Source organism: Girardinichthys multiradiatus, chromosome 20 (genome assembly GCF_021462225.1).
Source record: "Girardinichthys multiradiatus isolate DD_20200921_A chromosome 20, DD_fGirMul_XY1, whole genome shotgun sequence".
NCBI classification, from domain to species: Eukaryota; Metazoa; Chordata; class Actinopteri; order Cyprinodontiformes; family Goodeidae; genus Girardinichthys; species Girardinichthys multiradiatus.
Window position 1 is genome coordinate 16,273,335 of NC_061812.1, and position 17,169 is coordinate 16,290,503.

Sequence of the window (17,169 nt, forward strand, 5' to 3'; positions counted from 1 at the left end):
TATTTTCCTAATCTTTTTGGTGAACTACTTTTGTTTCAGATATTTCAAATTGAGTCATTTGCTTTGTTAATCTAGATATTTTAATTTTAGATACATTTATTAAAAGCAAGTGCCAGAGAAATCAGAGATTTTTTCACCTCCATTTAAGAGAAAAAACCCATTTATGTAATTTATTGAATCTTGAAGAGTCTGTTCTTTTGTCACTGTTTTTCCAGTAAAAAATAGTTAAAGGGCCTTTAGCCCTCCTGACTGATTTTATTCTATACAATTACTGTTGTATGTTTAATCAGAGTGTGGTCTATGTAAGAAAGTAGTGCCCTGTGTATTTAAAATCTGAAATCTCAAGTCCTCAGGGTGAAAACAGGGACTCAAAAGATTTAAAAGTTTAGTGCACAACACTTTGTTTTGTTTTTTGATCATCTTCTCACCTTCAACTCACATTCAGCACAAGAAGACATTGTTTAACATGATCACAGCAGTCACTGCCTAAGCAGCCACCCTCTGGGCATAAGACAGATTAAACAAATGGGCTTTGTTGCAATGTGTGGGTTCCTGTTTTTCTTGCAGCCAAGCTCCTGTAATGAGCTGCGTTCTGAAGCCTGGCTGTGGGTTTCAGTGGAGTGGCCTGACAGATTGTGAAGCAGACAACAGTGGAAAGTTGTAGCTTGCCACCAAGCTTTTCCATTATCCCACTCTTTCTGGATCATATCACACTGAGCTGCATGTATGTGTGTCTACAATGTTTAGCTGTAATTGCCTATATGTGAATAAGGTATCAACGTCTGACACTTTTGTTTTGTTAATTGTATTATCACTTTTACAATCTGTTTTGTTTTATGAACCTTCGTTTTATAAACAGAAACATTTCATTTTGATTTAACCATCGCCTCAGGACCTGGGAGTTTTCTGTGACGGTAAAAAAGATGTGGGACACAAAAGAAACAAAATAAAATGCTCTTATTGTTGATATAATGCCCAAATTAGATAATAAAGAGTTTCTCATTTTACTCTGCACATTGAAAAGCACAAGTCAGTTCACTGGAATAGAACAAATCACACACAGTTGATTAGAAACATGCAGAACAAGCACATAGTTCATCTTTTCCATATCATGATGTTAGCACAAGAAGTAGGAGACTAGCTAGCTCAAAAGTAGCTTTACAACAGCAATTAACATTTACATTTCTCATAAATGAAGATAATAGGAAATTTGTTGGAAGTAAAAAATAACAATAATAATAATAAGTTAAATTTTTGCTTGGTTTCCCTAACAAGCTTGAAGGAGCACTGCAGCACACCTCGCAGAACTACTCTCTTTAGTTTAAAAAGTAGCAGTTTATATCTCCCATAAAACATTAACTCAACAGTAATAAGATTAACAATGTTTGTTAAATGTGTCAAACTTTTAGAAAGGTAAAAATTATAGCAAATGTGTTTTAAAGTAGTTTTAAACTTTAGTTTAGGTGAGGATGCAGATGTAGGAAACAAAAGACCTCTCAACACAGGCAGCTAATTAAGGAATTAGCACCTCTGTGAAATTCTGGGAGGAACATTGCTGTCATTGGTGTTTACATGTTGTTTTTTTTATTTTACTTGTTTTTTTCATGTTAAGATTTTCTTACAGATTTTATTGTTGAATGGCATGTAAGCTGTCTTTTTTTCCACTTCAGCTGGAACAAACCAGGAGGAATCAGTAATTTATCTACTATACAAGTGAAATTGTATTGATTGTTGTGTAAAAACTTGGCTAATAGTGCCACCTGACATGACCCAATATTTTTACTTGTCTTGTTTGTTGCCTTTGATGTGCTTTGTGAGTTCTATAGACTACAAATTGTGGTATTTTATAACTTTTATAATTTTGTCATGATCTTAAGGTGTTTAAGTTTCTTTATTGATCTGTTTCTGTTATGGCTTGCGAGATATAGGACCCCAGAATGCAGACTAGCAGGCATCATGATGGTAAGTGCAAAAACGATTTAATAAAAAACAAAAACTCACTCTCAGAAGAGGCATAACCAAACAATAAACGGACAGGCAGGACAGGCTTAATTAAATAAACTTAATTGACAGACAGAACAAAATGTGGCAGCGGCAAAAACAGAGACTCTAATATACAAACAAAACCAAACTTGACAAAACATGAACAAGACTAAAACATGACCAGAAAAATAATAAACAGAAGCATGATTCAAAATCTAAGAAGAATAATAATAAATAATAAGAAGAAACAAAAGAATGATTCAAAACTTTAACTGTGAAAAACATAAGAAAAAACCCAAAACCAAAAACCAAACAACCCCAAATCATAACAGTTTCTTCCCTGTTGTTTTTGTTCTGTAGTTGCTGTTATATTAGTTAATTCAATGTAGATTAGGTTTGTAGTTTATTCTTGTGTTTAGGTATTTCTGTTACTTCCCTGGACTTCTCTATGTTCGCACTCTTCTGTGTTAATTAGCATCCCTTCTTTAGTTGTTCTACATTCTCCTTGCCACCAAGACTCTTCTGTGTTAATTAGCATCCCTTCTTTAGTTGTTCTACATTCTCCTTGCCACCAGCTGTTCCACATCTGATTAGATCTTCAAGTTCATTGGTCATTTCTCCATCCAGCCTCTGTATTTAAACTCTCCGGTTTTCATAGCACACCAATGGATCCTACTGTTGGATTACCAGCTCTATGGCACTGTTGGGCTGCCTGCTCAATGCCTGTAACTGTCAGGTGCGGTGTAACGGAGGACCCCGGAATGCAGACGAGCAGGCAGCATGATGATAAGTGAAATGGTTTAATAAATTAAACTTACTTCGGAAGGTGGTGGCAAATACGGGCATGGAAAGGCTTGGCATGAACAGCATGAACTGGTTGAACACAGAGTGACATGATCCGAAATGTTTCCGCGAGGAATGAACAGAACAGAGGTGTATATATGGAGCAAGAACAAGGTGAAAAGAGGAGACTGATTTGCTTAGTGCAGGTGAACCGAATAAAGTTAATTGACAGATAGGACAGAACACAACGTGACTGGAGCAAAACAGAAATTCAAGGATACAAGCTAATAGAAACATAACTAGAAAAACATGAAACTAAAGCATAACCAGAACCAAAAATCAAACTTGACAAAAACTAAAGCATGACCAGGAAAATAATAAAAAGAAGCATGATTCAAAACCTTAACTGTGAGAAACATATGAGGAAAAACCCGCAACCAAAAACCAAACAACCCCAAATCATAACAGTAACTCTGCCCATGCTCCATGCCCTATGTCTCTGTGAAAGTTATCAGTTCTAATCTTATTAAAAAGCTTCATATCACCATGCTTGCACTTTGGTCCTGCACAACCTCAGCCCAATATAACAAATGTAGTCAAAAAACAAGCATTGGCATAACAAAAATGTGTCAAAATCATTCAACTATTTTAGGCCAGACAATTGCTTCCATTGCATGTAGAAAAGATAGCATGAGGAAAACAACACTTGCATTTCCAATTATCAATACTGCAGCCTCACACCATCTCATCTTTTTCACACATTAAGCTTACATTGACTCCATTGAGGCCCCTGAACATTTGGTTGACTGTGTGTGCCACTGTTTTACCTCTAAACCTCCCTCGGTGCTGTTAAAAACCCTGTATACTCTGTGTGTGTTTTGATAGACACTCCATGTCAGCACCTGTGCCCTGGGTCAGCGCACGCCTTCTCTTTCTTACCCACCGCACAGCGTTGTGGCTGTCTGCAGCTTCACAAAGCGATGGAGTAATGAGTCCCATGACAGTCCAGTGGAATAAGCTCTGAATAGGTAATGATGGAGTCTGAAGGTGCTGGAAACACTGCCAGTGTCTGATCGGGGATCATAATGCAGTCTTGGAACATTTCTCGCTCTGATTGTCAGTGAGAAATCCGGCATGCACAGTACATGGTATCTAAAATTTATTGTCAGTGCTACATCCCTGTATTGAATTTGTGCTCCCAATTCAAATCAAATCACATTCCAGGCCCTGTACCTGATTAATGGTCCATGCATACAGTAGTCCCCACATGTGTATGCAGCATGTGATGCTCAGCTCATAATAAAGGAAGCAAATAATAATACAGTCACTGCTTTGCTTTGTATTCAAAGTTGGTGGAGTGCAGACAATACCTGACTGTCTAGCTGTATTGAGGAACCACAGATGACATTCTGTCACATTCCAATGACTTGGATTAATGTGGTGTTTCCTGCAGCTCAGATGAGTATGTGGAATGGTCCATAGTTTTGCATGCCTTTCTGTCCATCTGTCTGTATGTTTTTTTTGTCACGTATTTATGTATTTATGCTCAGAGAGCTGCTTGCTGGTAGCGCCTGAGGCATAATTAAAGCCCGGGAGTCAAAGCGGTAGAAAGGTTCTGGGAGGTGAAAGAAAAACTGTAGACGCCAATGAACAGAAATAGACAATCATTTTCTGCATCTTGCAGCTCCTGCGGGGCTGGACCCAGAGTGCTATATCACTCCATATCATCTGCAGCACAAGGCAAAAAGATAGGTCTCATATTATAATTTATGACCAATATCATCATCATCAACTGTTTCATTTTCCTGCCCTGAAGTCACCCTTGTCATCCAACTGGTAATGAAAATTTGGACAATTGCATTTCTTACTTTACAAATGCAATGGGTGTTATTAGCTTCTCTCTGTAACCGCAGTGAACTCTTGATGTGCTCCTTCACTGTAGGTGAAAGTAGTTGATTGTAAGATGAAAAGATTTTTAAAAACATTAGCACTTTTTGCTTGTTTTGCTTTTCAGGAAAAGCAAGTGCTTTATTACAAAAAAGTTATATGTTTATTTTTGAAGCAAAACAAAAAATGTTTTGGACTTCAATGCCACATGAATCCATAGATATTTTCTGCGTTATTGAGTAGATTAAAGTATACTTGAGGACTAAGTTGAAAATGTAGCATCGGAGATACATTAAGAGGTGAAAATTTAACTATAAGAGATGTTATTTTGTTTATAACGTTTAGACCAGCTCAAACATATTTATTCTATTGTATCTCATTGTGGACAATTTAGGTCATGAAATAAAACGTCTTAAAGTCTCAAGCTACCTCTTCGTGTCCATAGATGGGAGTGGCTTGGACATCACTGAGGGATGTCTTGTTTTCCCTTCTTGATCTGTTACCCATACGACCCTAGTGGAACAGAAGGGAGGGATGTTTATTATATAATTTCAGAAAAGCGAACTTCGGTCTTTTACAGGCAATTACCATATAGCAGAACTTGTTAAAATGTACTTGAAGCTAAGTCCTACTTAGCCAAGGTGGATACAAGTTTTACTCCTAAGAATATAACTTAAAAATATCATGACGTTAATTTCAAGGAAAAGTGGCAAACATGGCTAATTTAAAACAAAAAACACCTGCACTGTGATTAAAGGTGTAGAAGGGAGAGTGGGCAGATGAATCAAACAGTTAATCACTGACAGGAAATATCTTTGGCTTTTAGCTTTTTTTATCTTCTATTCCTCTTAGTTTTTTTTATCAGCACTAAAGACATCATTACCTGGAGACATCTGGTGTTGCTCTGTTTGGAGAGGTCACAACCTTCTCCTGAGAGGTTTTTAATCAGAGCTGTAAGAGACTCAAACATCTTGATGAGACTTTTTGACTTACGTCAGCATGATCAACAAAAGGTACAGCAGGGAGGAAGAGGAGGAAGAAAAATAGTGAGGGAATGCATAAAAAGTCCTACTCAGAAGCTGTCACCCATAAATCTTCAAACTTTCTCACAAATTGAATGACTGCATAATAGCCTTGGGGATGGGAATGGTTACTATTTCCTTTCTGTCTGTTAAAAGCCTGTCTGGTGTGGTGTTATAGGTGTGGATTGTTATGTGTATCTCAGATGCACAGACATTCATACAGGTGGAGTTTTTATCTGTCTGAGGTGGGTGCTGAAAGGGCCAGCTGGTAGGGTAATGAACACAGTGTGCAGGGACCCATTGAGTTACTTTACACCACTGATCAAGGATAACAGAGGCAGGGAGCTAACTAAACTAACAAATTCACTTTGCAACTCTATATAAAACTGTTTACAGACTCATGCAAACAAAAAATGATCTTTATCCCCTACTGCCACTCCCTCCGGAACTGTTTTATATTTACCTCCCATACAAACCTACACACACACAGATACACTAACATCTCAGTCTGTAGTTGCAGATATGGACATTTTTCATTGTCAGGATCCTGCTTGAAGAAAAACAGCACTGGTATGCTCTGCTGATTTCAGCAGGATTGGGGTTTAAACATCATACCTGCATTGCATTGTTAATGGTAGAGCCTCTTTACTCTCCTTGATAAAGCCATCCATAAAAATTTTATTATTCTCTTTGCTGGGTTTTGGCAGTTGGCGTTAGGCTAGATTGGTGGGCAGTGAAGCTAAAATCCCTCTGGGGCATTAACAGACTAGGGATACAGAATATTGACCCCTTTACATTTATGGATAAGACTCGGGTCAAACCAAGACAACCTCCACCACAACTGAATGTATAAGGCAGTGTGATCATGCATTAAGATACCTTCTTTATTGCTATTGCCAACAGGACTGTGAAAAGAAACTGGTTATTTCACAAGGGATGCTTGTGCTCCTGTTAAATTGTTAACTAAAGTGCAGACAGCACTGTTCTGTACATGCTGGAAGAGGATTTATTTTGTGGTGGACAGCCACATTACTTTGATTTGCTTTACTAATTAATGTTTTTTATCGGGGATATGACTGTGATAACCCGATGCATTACTCATAATACACAGAATTAGATTTAACTTATCAATGAACAGTGATGTTTCTGTTCAGAAAAGAAAAAAAAAACATCGGCTCATTCATTCCCACGAGAACCCAGGGCTCTGAATACTATCAATATTTAAAAAATGCTCTGGAAACTTCATACATAATTTTCACAGTGAACAAATCAGTAAACAGATCGTACAAATTCAGTATGAATTTTTAGAACATTTCTCTTTTTCTCGCTTCCTGCAGCCACTGGCTGTGCTGAAGTTCAAGCACCGGCCTGTAAATGAACATAAACAAGAACACAACTAAATAACAGAGGTTTAACTTAGACAACAATCAGATGTTTATTTACAGTATAAGATTTGCAATGATGCTGAGTGCAGCCTTTGGCCACCACTGAGAGGCTGCGCCCAATGTTTCACCATACGGTGCCAAGCATGTCATTTTTGATGCACATATATGAGTTGTCTTTGTCTTTAACACATTTTTTCAAAAACCTACAGTATCGTTTCTTGTTCTTGTCTTCTAGCCTCTTGGGAAAGATCTATTGTTTCTTCAAAAATGTTTTTATTGTCCAGTGTTTTCTGCCAACAGGGTAATTTACTTTATTTTATTTGAGATTTAACAGTTGATATATGTCCAGGTTTAGTTCAGATATTGAACACCACCTTAACCCAAACTCACTGATGATATTTAAATTGAATGGATACATCCACTTTTATATCCTGTCAGTTTTCTATCCTCTAAGTGTGTAGAGCGCCATTTTCTCTCCAATTTTCTAACATTGTGCTTTAAAGTACGTAGCTCTGAATTAAACCAGGGAGCTAGCCTCCTATGAATGATTACCTTCTTTTTCAAGGGGGCTGCATTGTCTAATGCACCACGCAATGATGAAGTAACGCTATGAACAAGCGAATCATTTTGTGAAGGGGAAGAAACAAAATTATTGCCCTCCACTGTGCTTTTCTGTGATAATGAGGAAATCAAAAGTGGAACAGATTCTTTAATGGTTGCTACAGCATTGTCTGATAATGATCTACTATAATGAAATATTCTTTCAGGTGTGGAGTACTCGGTTAAATTAAACTTAAAGGTTATTAAAAAATGGTCAGACAGGACAGGGTTATGAGAAAATATTGTTATGTCTTTACACTCCATGCCATATGTCAGCACAAGGTCCAGAGAATGAAGACAAAGGTGGGTAGGTTTGTTAATGTTTTGAGCTAAGCCAACTGAGTCTAAGATAGCATTAAAGGCTATATTTAGGCTATCACTTTCAGTGTCAACCTTATCTGTATTTAACCCTAAATCAGATAAAAGGTCTGAAAACTGATCTAAAAATTGAGAGTAAGGGCCTGGTGGACGGTACAAAACAACAAACAGAAGTGGTTTTAGTGCTTTGCAATTTGTATGAGGAAAACTAAGGATTAAATATTCAAAAGAGTTGTAGCTATTGATTGGTCTGGGACTAATCAATAAATCAGACTGAAAGATGGTTGCTACTCCTCCTCGCCCAGTATTTCGAGGAATGTGAAAATTTAAATAATTAGTAGGAGTTGACTCATTTATAGTAACATAATCCTCTTGCTGCAGCCAGGTTTATGTGAGGCAAAATAAATCAATCTGATTGTCACAAATCAGGTCACTAACTAGCAAAGTCTTTGAAGAGAGAGATCTTAGGTTCAGTAAGCCACATTTTATTGTTTTATACAGCCCCCCTGGTCTCCTAAACTGTCCACAATGATAGTAGCACATGCAAAATTCTTATTTATCTATTGCGCATGAATCTTCATAGATCGCCCGCAACATGTCCACTTATTGCATGTGCAATTTGTCGGGATCTGCCATTTTGGGTTTTTTGTTAGTGTACTTTTTCTCTGTTAGGTGTTTTTCTGTTCCTTTCTGATTAGTAGTTACTTCTGTAAAGTTATCACTTTCTAAATTCTGGTGTTCATGTGTTCCCCTTTAGAACTAGTTTTTTTTTCACCAGGTTTGTTATTTAGTATAGTTCTCTTTTGGTTAGTCCCTCGTGTTTATGCTCTTTGTCTGGTCTCATTAGTTGCAGTCTATCATTTGGTGTGTTTGTTTACTTTTCCCAGTTAGGTTTTTCCTCAGGTGTTCAGATTACTCTTGTTAGTTGTTACTCTCCAGGTTCTTATATTTTATGTTTGGTTATAGTTTTCCTTAGATCTGTTTCCCTGAGTTGTCATTAGTCTAGTTTCTTTCCAGGTCTCTCTGTTCCCCTGCACCTGTAGCCATAGCAACATTATCTCCCTCAGTTCCCTGCAGCTGGTCCTCACACCTGTTCACTATTCAGCTTCTGCCATTGCCACTTGCAAGGGTGGTTGTCTCTACTATCCCCGAGTTAAAGGCTCAGATCGATGCCTCCACACATCTTCTAAAGGTTCTGGTCGAGACCTTTATCCCTGCCCCTCAGCCTTCTCAAGTCCTGGATTTATCAACCACGATCATCCTATGAGCAGAGACTTAATTCATCTCCCCCCCTTCGGCATGCCACAGACGCCGCCGTAGGCTTAAGGCTTCAGTCTCAGCCCCCACCGAAAGTCAGCTCAATGCTTTCGCCTCAGCCTCCGCCGAAGGTCAGCTCGACTCTTCTGCCTCAGCTCCTGCCTCCGCTGTAGGTCGGCGTGATGCCTCAGCTCCTGCCTCAGCTGTGGGTCAGTCCGACGCCTCAGGTCTTGCCTCCGCTGTGGGTTGGCCCAATGCCTCAGCTCCTGCTGAGCAGTTACCACCAGTTACACTCCTGGCTCAGACATCATCCACCTCGTCATCTACACTCCTGGCTCAGTCATCAGCATACTCCTCGTCATCTACACTCCTGGCTCAATCATCATCATCCTCATCATCATCTTCACCATCTACACTCCTGGCTCAGTCATCATCATCCTCATCATCATCTTCATCATCTACACTCCTTGTTCAGACATCATCATTATCTTCATCACCTCCAGTCTCCACCAAAGGTTGGCCAGTTGTTCCTGTTCCCACATTCCGAGAGGGGTTAGAGAGTGAATTGCCTCCAGTTCCTGTTCCCAATTTTCGAGAGGGGTTCGAGGTTGAACCGCCTCCATCTCTAGGGCCTCAACAGTCTTGCTGCAGATCTCCATGGCTCCGCCGCAGATTTTCAGGGCTCCGCCGCAGATCCTTGGGGCTCCGCCACAGATCTCCTGGCCTCCGCCGCAGCTCTGCAGAGTTCCAGCGGTTTCTGCACCGCTCTCCAAATTTTCAGTGGAAGCTGCACCGCTCCCCAAGTTGCCAGTCGGTTATCAAGCCTGACCTCAAGCCTCCAGAGTTCCAACTTGGCCCCAAGCCTCCACAGCTGCTCTGAGGCCCCTCCATGCTCCGCGGCCGACCTCCTTACTGAAGGTCCTCTACTCTGCTTGGCCGACCTCCTGGCCGAGGGTCCTCTACTCTGCTTGGCTGACCTCCTGACCGAGGGTCTTCTACTCTGCTTGGTCGACCTCCTGACCAAGGGTCCTCTACTCTGCTCTGCCCCCGCTGGTCGTCCAGGCTACTGCCCAATCGTCGCTGGCCTCCGGACAAGCCTCTCTGTGGATTCTCCTGGTCCCGACGCCAGCCTCCTGGCAAGCTACTCCGTAGTTCTTCTGGTCCCGACAGCCGGCTCCTTCGTCGCCGGCTGCCTGACAAGCAGCTCTGTCGTCGTTGGCCACCTGACAGCCAGCTCCTTCGTCCTCTTTGGCCTCTTGATCGCCTGTTCCCGACATCTTGGACTTTTGGTGAGTTTGGACTTTTGTTTTGACCTGGTGGGGACGCCTTGTGTTTTGGTTTTGGTTCTGCCCTCCTTCCAAGGCCCCCTTTGCCCGCCCTGGTTGGGTTGTTTTTGTTTAGGTTGGAATCTTTGAAGATCGAGCCCTAAGTGTACTAACAAAAAGTAACCTTTTTAGTGTCAATTAATGAAGTCATCCATACTTTTTCTTTTAGGTGAAATCTCTTTTTAGAGTTAATCTTAAAGTAAAGTGCTTCACCTCTGGAAAAGATGAGGTGAAAGAAAAGCCAGGGAAATCATTTTGGTGTCCCCTGCTGATTTCCACAGCTACTGCATCTCTTAATCGTGAGCTCCTCAAGTTAGAAGTGCTTGCAAAGTGTCTGCAACTCTGTGGTTTATGCTGCTCTGCAAAGTTAAAATTTTAACTTTTATAGAAAGAAAAATAAAGAAAAGAGAAAACTCAGCAGAATAACTTACATATGCCCTTTCTTGGGCCATTGTCTGAAGAGAGTTTTGTTCTGTAACCTTTACCCGGTGATATATGAGCTTAGAGGAGTGGCTGTAGGCCGGTGCATTCATAATGTCAGATAGAAGTCGAGGACAGCACAGAGGGGGGGCAAGGAAGCCATAAACAGGACTGTTATCTTTCTAATTGCCTTTAAATAATTAAAAGTTCCAACTTATCATGCTTGTTTGCTCTGAAAGGTTGCTTTTCTTTTTGTTTTCACTTTACATTTACCTTTGTTGAATTTTATTTTGCTGGCTGGAAATGTTGGCTGTAAGGATACGTTAGCTTAGATCTAGCAAATTTTGGCATGATATTTGGTAAATAATTCTTATTATAATATGGAAGATTTCAGCTAATGAAGCAGTCACAAAACAGATCCTCTTTTGTTTTAATTAGTTCAGTTTTGGTTTAATTAGAATTAAATGTTATTGTGGACGCAACAGTTTATAGCTATGCTGTTATATATTATTTTGCCAACCTAAAATCATTCAAAACAGATGTAGCTAAATAATGGATACCTGTCTGAGAAATGGTCTGACTCTAAGGCTGATCAGGAGGGCTGCATTACTGTGAGGTTTTGTATGATGCACCTTGTAACTGTTTTTCAAGTGAACTTGATGTCTTAATTTATATAAGACTTTGCACAGAGTATACCAGCCGTCATGTTTGTTTTATCATGAAGATACACTGACTGATAAATGCAACAAAAACGACTCACCTACCAGGCGAGCACACAGCCACGGCTATAATAGAAGCTTATCATTCTGAGGCAATTTCACACCATCCTGCCCCTAATTGAACAGTCTGTTTCTAACACTTCCATTTTCCCCTCTCCGCCCTCTCGGCATGCCTGTGGGACAGGCCTGAGAAATTACACTCTTTGCGTCTCATTGAGCATCCTCGAGCTCAAACAAAGCTCATGGAGCTGCGCAGGAGGGCCATGCATGGCCACCTTGACTCATTGCTTCTCCTCTGTCTGCTTATGAAGGAACGCAGCTGAAAAAAGAGAACAGTGGGTTTTGATGGACCTACTTTGGAGAGATTCCCTTCAGATAGCTTGTCAAAGCCTTTTTGCTAAATGGATTGTGAATCTATGGGAATGGTGATATAAAAATACCAGGAATTATAACAACAGATACATTTACCCACTCTGTGCTGTGAGATGTCTCTATAAAGATTGGTATTTTTTATATTTTAAGAAACATGTTTGAAAAGGTATAATAGTAAAGACTCCAATATAAAGATAAATCTTAATTAATAGTCCTCTAATTGGGAGGTTGTTGAAGGTTCATCAGCTTGAGAAAGGGAAAGGCGGGAAGTCACAAAAATACTTAATTGGTCAACTGATTGGCTAGCACTAATTGAAGGCAAAGAAAACCAGAGTGACGAAGTGGGAAAAGAGGAGCAAGCAGATGCACAAAGAGAATCCGAGGGTTTGCTGCTGATGATGAGAAAGGAACGACTCTTCTGTATGGTGTGAGATGTTGTCCCAATTAAAACCTCTGAGGATCTGTCTTTCTGTTTACCTCTTACTATCTCTGTGTGTCTCTGCTTGTTAATTGCTGCCAGAGATATAAACAATCTGCCTCTGAAAAAGTGAACATTGTGCTATTTTACAAACGTACATATATAAGTAATGTAGTGAAGACAGACTTCTTCTAACTGTGGAGACAAAAGAGAATTAGATTTGTTTAATTCGTGTAAAAATTTCTGAACCCCCTGATAAAAAAGACTTTGCAACTGAGAGGTGGTGATGGTGATTTAAATGCTGAAAATAAAAATGATCTCAAACTGCAACAAGTTTTCTCTTAAACTCGCTTGTTCTTAATAATTTACTTTGTTCTTAAAGCATAAAGGAGAAATATGAGAATCTATCATATCAACCTGGTCTGTATTTTGTCTATTATTTGTAGTCTTTCAGAAGTTAATTAAACTATTTTGAGTAATTGGCTACACAACGAACAAAAACAAAAGTATTTCACTCTTCTCTTCTAGGGTGCCTTAAATACAACATAATTGAAATTAGCTGGAGCTGGAAAATACATGTGGAAGCTGGATTTGGCTTATTTCACCTCACACAGGAGAAGCATAGATAGAATGAAGGCTGCATTACATTTAGGAGATGTTCTGCTTTAAGGCATGTGGAATACCAGGATTCAAAGCTGCAGACCTGGAATGCAGCCCTCATTGACTCACCTGTGCTTTTTTCTACACTGTGCAATCTCAATGGCTGTTGTGCAAAAGGCCGATTTTCTGAGCTGGAAATGTAACGTAAAGTATAGGCAGTGTTCTGGCAGAGTCTGCAAAGAAAATAACCACGATCTCCACCTGAACACTGCCTACACTTTCACCTTGTGAGGTTTACGTCCTGGTCACCACTTCCTCTCTGCTAACTTTCAAGTTAAGGCCCACCGCGTCACTAATAGTCTTTTTCTCAGAATCAACAGTTCAGCACTTAAATCACTAATTCCAAGGAACACTGTTAAGCTTGTAATCACTTGAGATGTCAGTCAATATAACAGCCAGTGATTGGTTAGCAATGCTCAATGCTGGAACAGCGGGAAACGTGACTGTCATAAACTTCTGCAGGCTCTAACATTACAAGATGCAATTACAATTACAAGATTGTAATTGTTCGTCCTCATGTACAGCGCTTTGAAAGGTTTGTTACTGAAAAGCGCTATATAAATAAATTTACTTTACCTTACCTGATGTTATCTGTGTTGTGTCAACTATTTTTATATATTTTACATTATGGTATTTTTTTTTTTTTTTGCCACCAAAATTTCATTGTAGCAACACAATGACAAATAGGTTTACTTTACTTACTTTTACTTTAGTCTTCCTTTTGAAGGGCACAATTTAACCTTAGAAAAGCTCAAACAAGATACTATTTTTGTTTTTGTTAGTAGTGACTGCACTGACGCAATTACAAGCACACAAAAAGCTGAAATTTCCATTATATGCTAAAAATAAAACTTGAAAACTTGAAATCAGTCTTTAATGAAAAATAAAACAAGAGTACAGAGAAACAAGACAAGAGACAGGACAAGGATTAGGAGACTGAGCAAAACATGTTATAAGCTGTAGCCAACAACTGGAGGTTTGTTTTTCGATAACCTTGGTTTATGATGGTGGAAGCAGGTGTGCTATGTGGAGATCCAAGTGATTGATCGTTGACAAGCAGCTGACAGGAGAAACAAACACTGGGGAGACTGGCGATGGTAAAAGGTTGGACAAAAATGAGAAAGGTACAAGGAAAAGATTCAAAATGAAACAATTAAGCAAAAGCACATGGTCACCATTAAAAACATCGTTACAATGAGTTTGCAGAGGCTCTGGCAAAAACCCAGTTTTCAGATAAACTGAAAACAAAGACAACACCTTAGTTTTGTGTGCTTAACTGTTGTCTTTATGTTTCTCTGGGTGTTTTCTGGAAAATAATAGATTCTTGAGTCAGAAGCTTTGAAACACCACTAAACATAATACCGTTAAAATGTAAATCTGAGCCAGTAAGCAGGCTGTCAGTGTGTTTAATATCATGAAAAAGTCTCCATAAAGCTTAATAATACAGTTTCAGTTGGGTTCTGGGAGTTTATTTTTAAGTCTGTTAACAGCACACCACCATTAATCATTACCATCTGCTGACAGCATGAAGATGGTGCCAATTATACAGAAGCCACTGATGTCTCAATAAGGTGATGAAGACGAAAATTAGACTTTAAAATTTGCTCAGCTAGATGAAAACGCACAAGAAGAAATGTTTTTTTAATCCCAGCATTTGTTCTCTTTTAGTTCTACTTCTTTTCTGTGTTCACTAGTTCCATTAAGCCACTACACCTCAATCTGTCCCTTCCCAGCTGCTCTGCATATATATTGTGGGACTGCGTCTCACAGTAATCCACTTGGTTTCTTGTCCTCTTTCCTCTGTCATGTTCAACCACCATTTCTCTTTCCTCAGCTCCTTCCCTCTTCTCTCTCCTCTTTAGACATCCTAATACCTTGTTCCAGTGGCTGTCTGGGGTATGATGAAGTGTGCATATTGAGAGATACTAGTTCCCATCTTGGTTTTCTTTTACCTATCCTTGTATGGAGTGTCAGTGTTATTAATGCCGACCGTCTATCTAAAAAGTGGGAGAGAGATAAACTACAAGATAGGAAAAGATGGAAAAGGGGGCAGAAGGGAGAAAGAAAGAGAGATGCAACTTGGACTTGGACCCGTAACAATAAATACCCAAACAGGAGCTGGAGAGAAGGACGATTGTGTCACGGAGTGATTTATCATTCAGCCGCAAACAAAAGGTCAGAGAACTTTGAGGTAAATGAAAATGCAAAGAGTCATAAGTATTCTTAGTTACAATTAACCTTTTCCTCTCCCAAAGTTTTCTCCTCCCTCTCTCACCTGCTCCTTCACTCTGCAGTTTTGGTGTTGTGGGTTTCTCCGACTTGAGTCGACAGACGTTGATTGTAGAAGTTCTAACCTAGCAGTGTTGGATTTCTGTTTGTTTCATTTATTTAAGCTTTAAGAAGTGACACCAGCTTTGTGTGGATAAATTTTTCCATACTAATGAAATGAAAAATGTCAGAACTTCTTGAGTTTTTTACCCACAACATAGGTTTCACCATTTATGTTTAATACACACATGCATCATTATTGTTTGTTCTTGGAGTCCTTTTATAAAAAGTCACATGTTGTAATATTGTTCTGAGGCTCCAGCTCAGTAGCTGTTCCACAGCTTATAAAGTGTTTGTTTTAATACTTGTGTGTTTTTATTCATCAGTAATGACTTGGAAAAAAGTGTTCCTTGTTATGTTTAAAACTATCTGAGCATTCATTTAATATACGATATACAGCAGTATTTTACTTGTAAAAAAGAAAGTAACTAGGTGTTTAAATAGTACAAACAGGGTGTAAAAAAATGCAGCTAAAATATAGTTTGTTAAAAATTTCTTTCAAACAGTACATGTGGCAACCCAGTTTATGGGCTGCTATTAAAACAAGAATCAATCGAGTGTTTCTGGAAAGCTGTAAAAGTGGTGAAGACGGGACCAGAATTTGTTCCAACTCTTTAATTGCTAATATGACTTTTAGAGTAGGACAAATATGCCATTTCTGTTTCTAGGCATGGCCTCTTTCTATATCTTCTTCAATTTACATCACCATCATCTGTAAATAGTGCAGCCAGTGAGGTCAGCACATATGCTGTGCTCCATTTGAACTCTGAACTCGGTTCCAAGAAGGAAAGTTCAACTGGCATGCTCCCGGAAGTCTGACTGAAAAGGTTAGAGATTTTATCATCAGATCAGAGGCAAACAAATTCAAAGATGACTATCTTGTACATCAGTTGGTCACTTGCTACAGTGTTTAACATTCGGAGAAATGTATCACTTTTAATTAAGATGCGTCTCCACGAGATTAATCTTTTCCAGAAACCACTGTAGTATGCTTGTTATCTTGCTGCATTTCCACAGAATGTACCAGGATTCAAATAGTTTACAAGGGCACACATTTACACCAGGAAAAGGCCCCAATAGGTAATTAGTACTTTTTCATTTACATGGAACGTTTAAATGAGATGTTGTGGAGGGAGAGCGCTCAATTTGGTTGAATTTTTTTAAATTGAAATGATTGAACTGAAATGGTCAACCTCTGGTGACATAATGTACGGTCCTACAGTGAAAAATAAGATCCAGGTTGTTCTGGACCTCATTTTTAAAACGTACCTTCAGCCTGTATCGCCTTTATTTAGTGAACTATCTGAGCCCAGTAGGATAATAGTACTGGTTTTTTTTCACATGAAACTGGAACAGTGACTGCTGTGTTTCATTTAAACTCAGAAATTGATTTTCATGTCAGAGAAACCAGCAGAAATGCCGCATTATGTTGGAATTCTCTTTTTTTTAATCTGAGGTTTCTCAGCAACCTGGGACTCAAAATCCAATATGGCTGCCTCACAGATAAAAAGTGTCAACACCCTCATTTAATACTTTGTTAATTCTCTCTGATTTGTATCTCAGTAAATCGAGAGTAGCACATTTTACTATTCTGCAAAATGACTGAAATGCCTCCAAGTAAAAATGTGTTGAAAGGTTTTAGAAAGACCGCTATGCCCTCATGTAAATAATGTATTCATGTGGTTAAAAAGA

General features: G+C 39.1%; 1 protein-coding gene across 1 annotated transcript; it reads left to right on the forward strand.

Annotated features, from left to right (window-relative positions):
• The first annotated feature begins 5,652 nt into the window (after positions 1 to 5,652).
• Positions 5,653 to 10,115, forward strand: LOC124856079 (putative protein TPRXL). Its single transcript, XM_047346270.1, has 2 exons — positions 5,653 to 5,666; positions 9,287 to 10,115. Exons 1-2 carry the CDS (start codon positions 5,653 to 5,655, stop codon positions 10,113 to 10,115), a joined length of 843 nt encoding a protein of 280 aa, XP_047202226.1.
• The last annotated feature ends 7,054 nt before the right edge of the window (positions 10,116 to 17,169 follow it).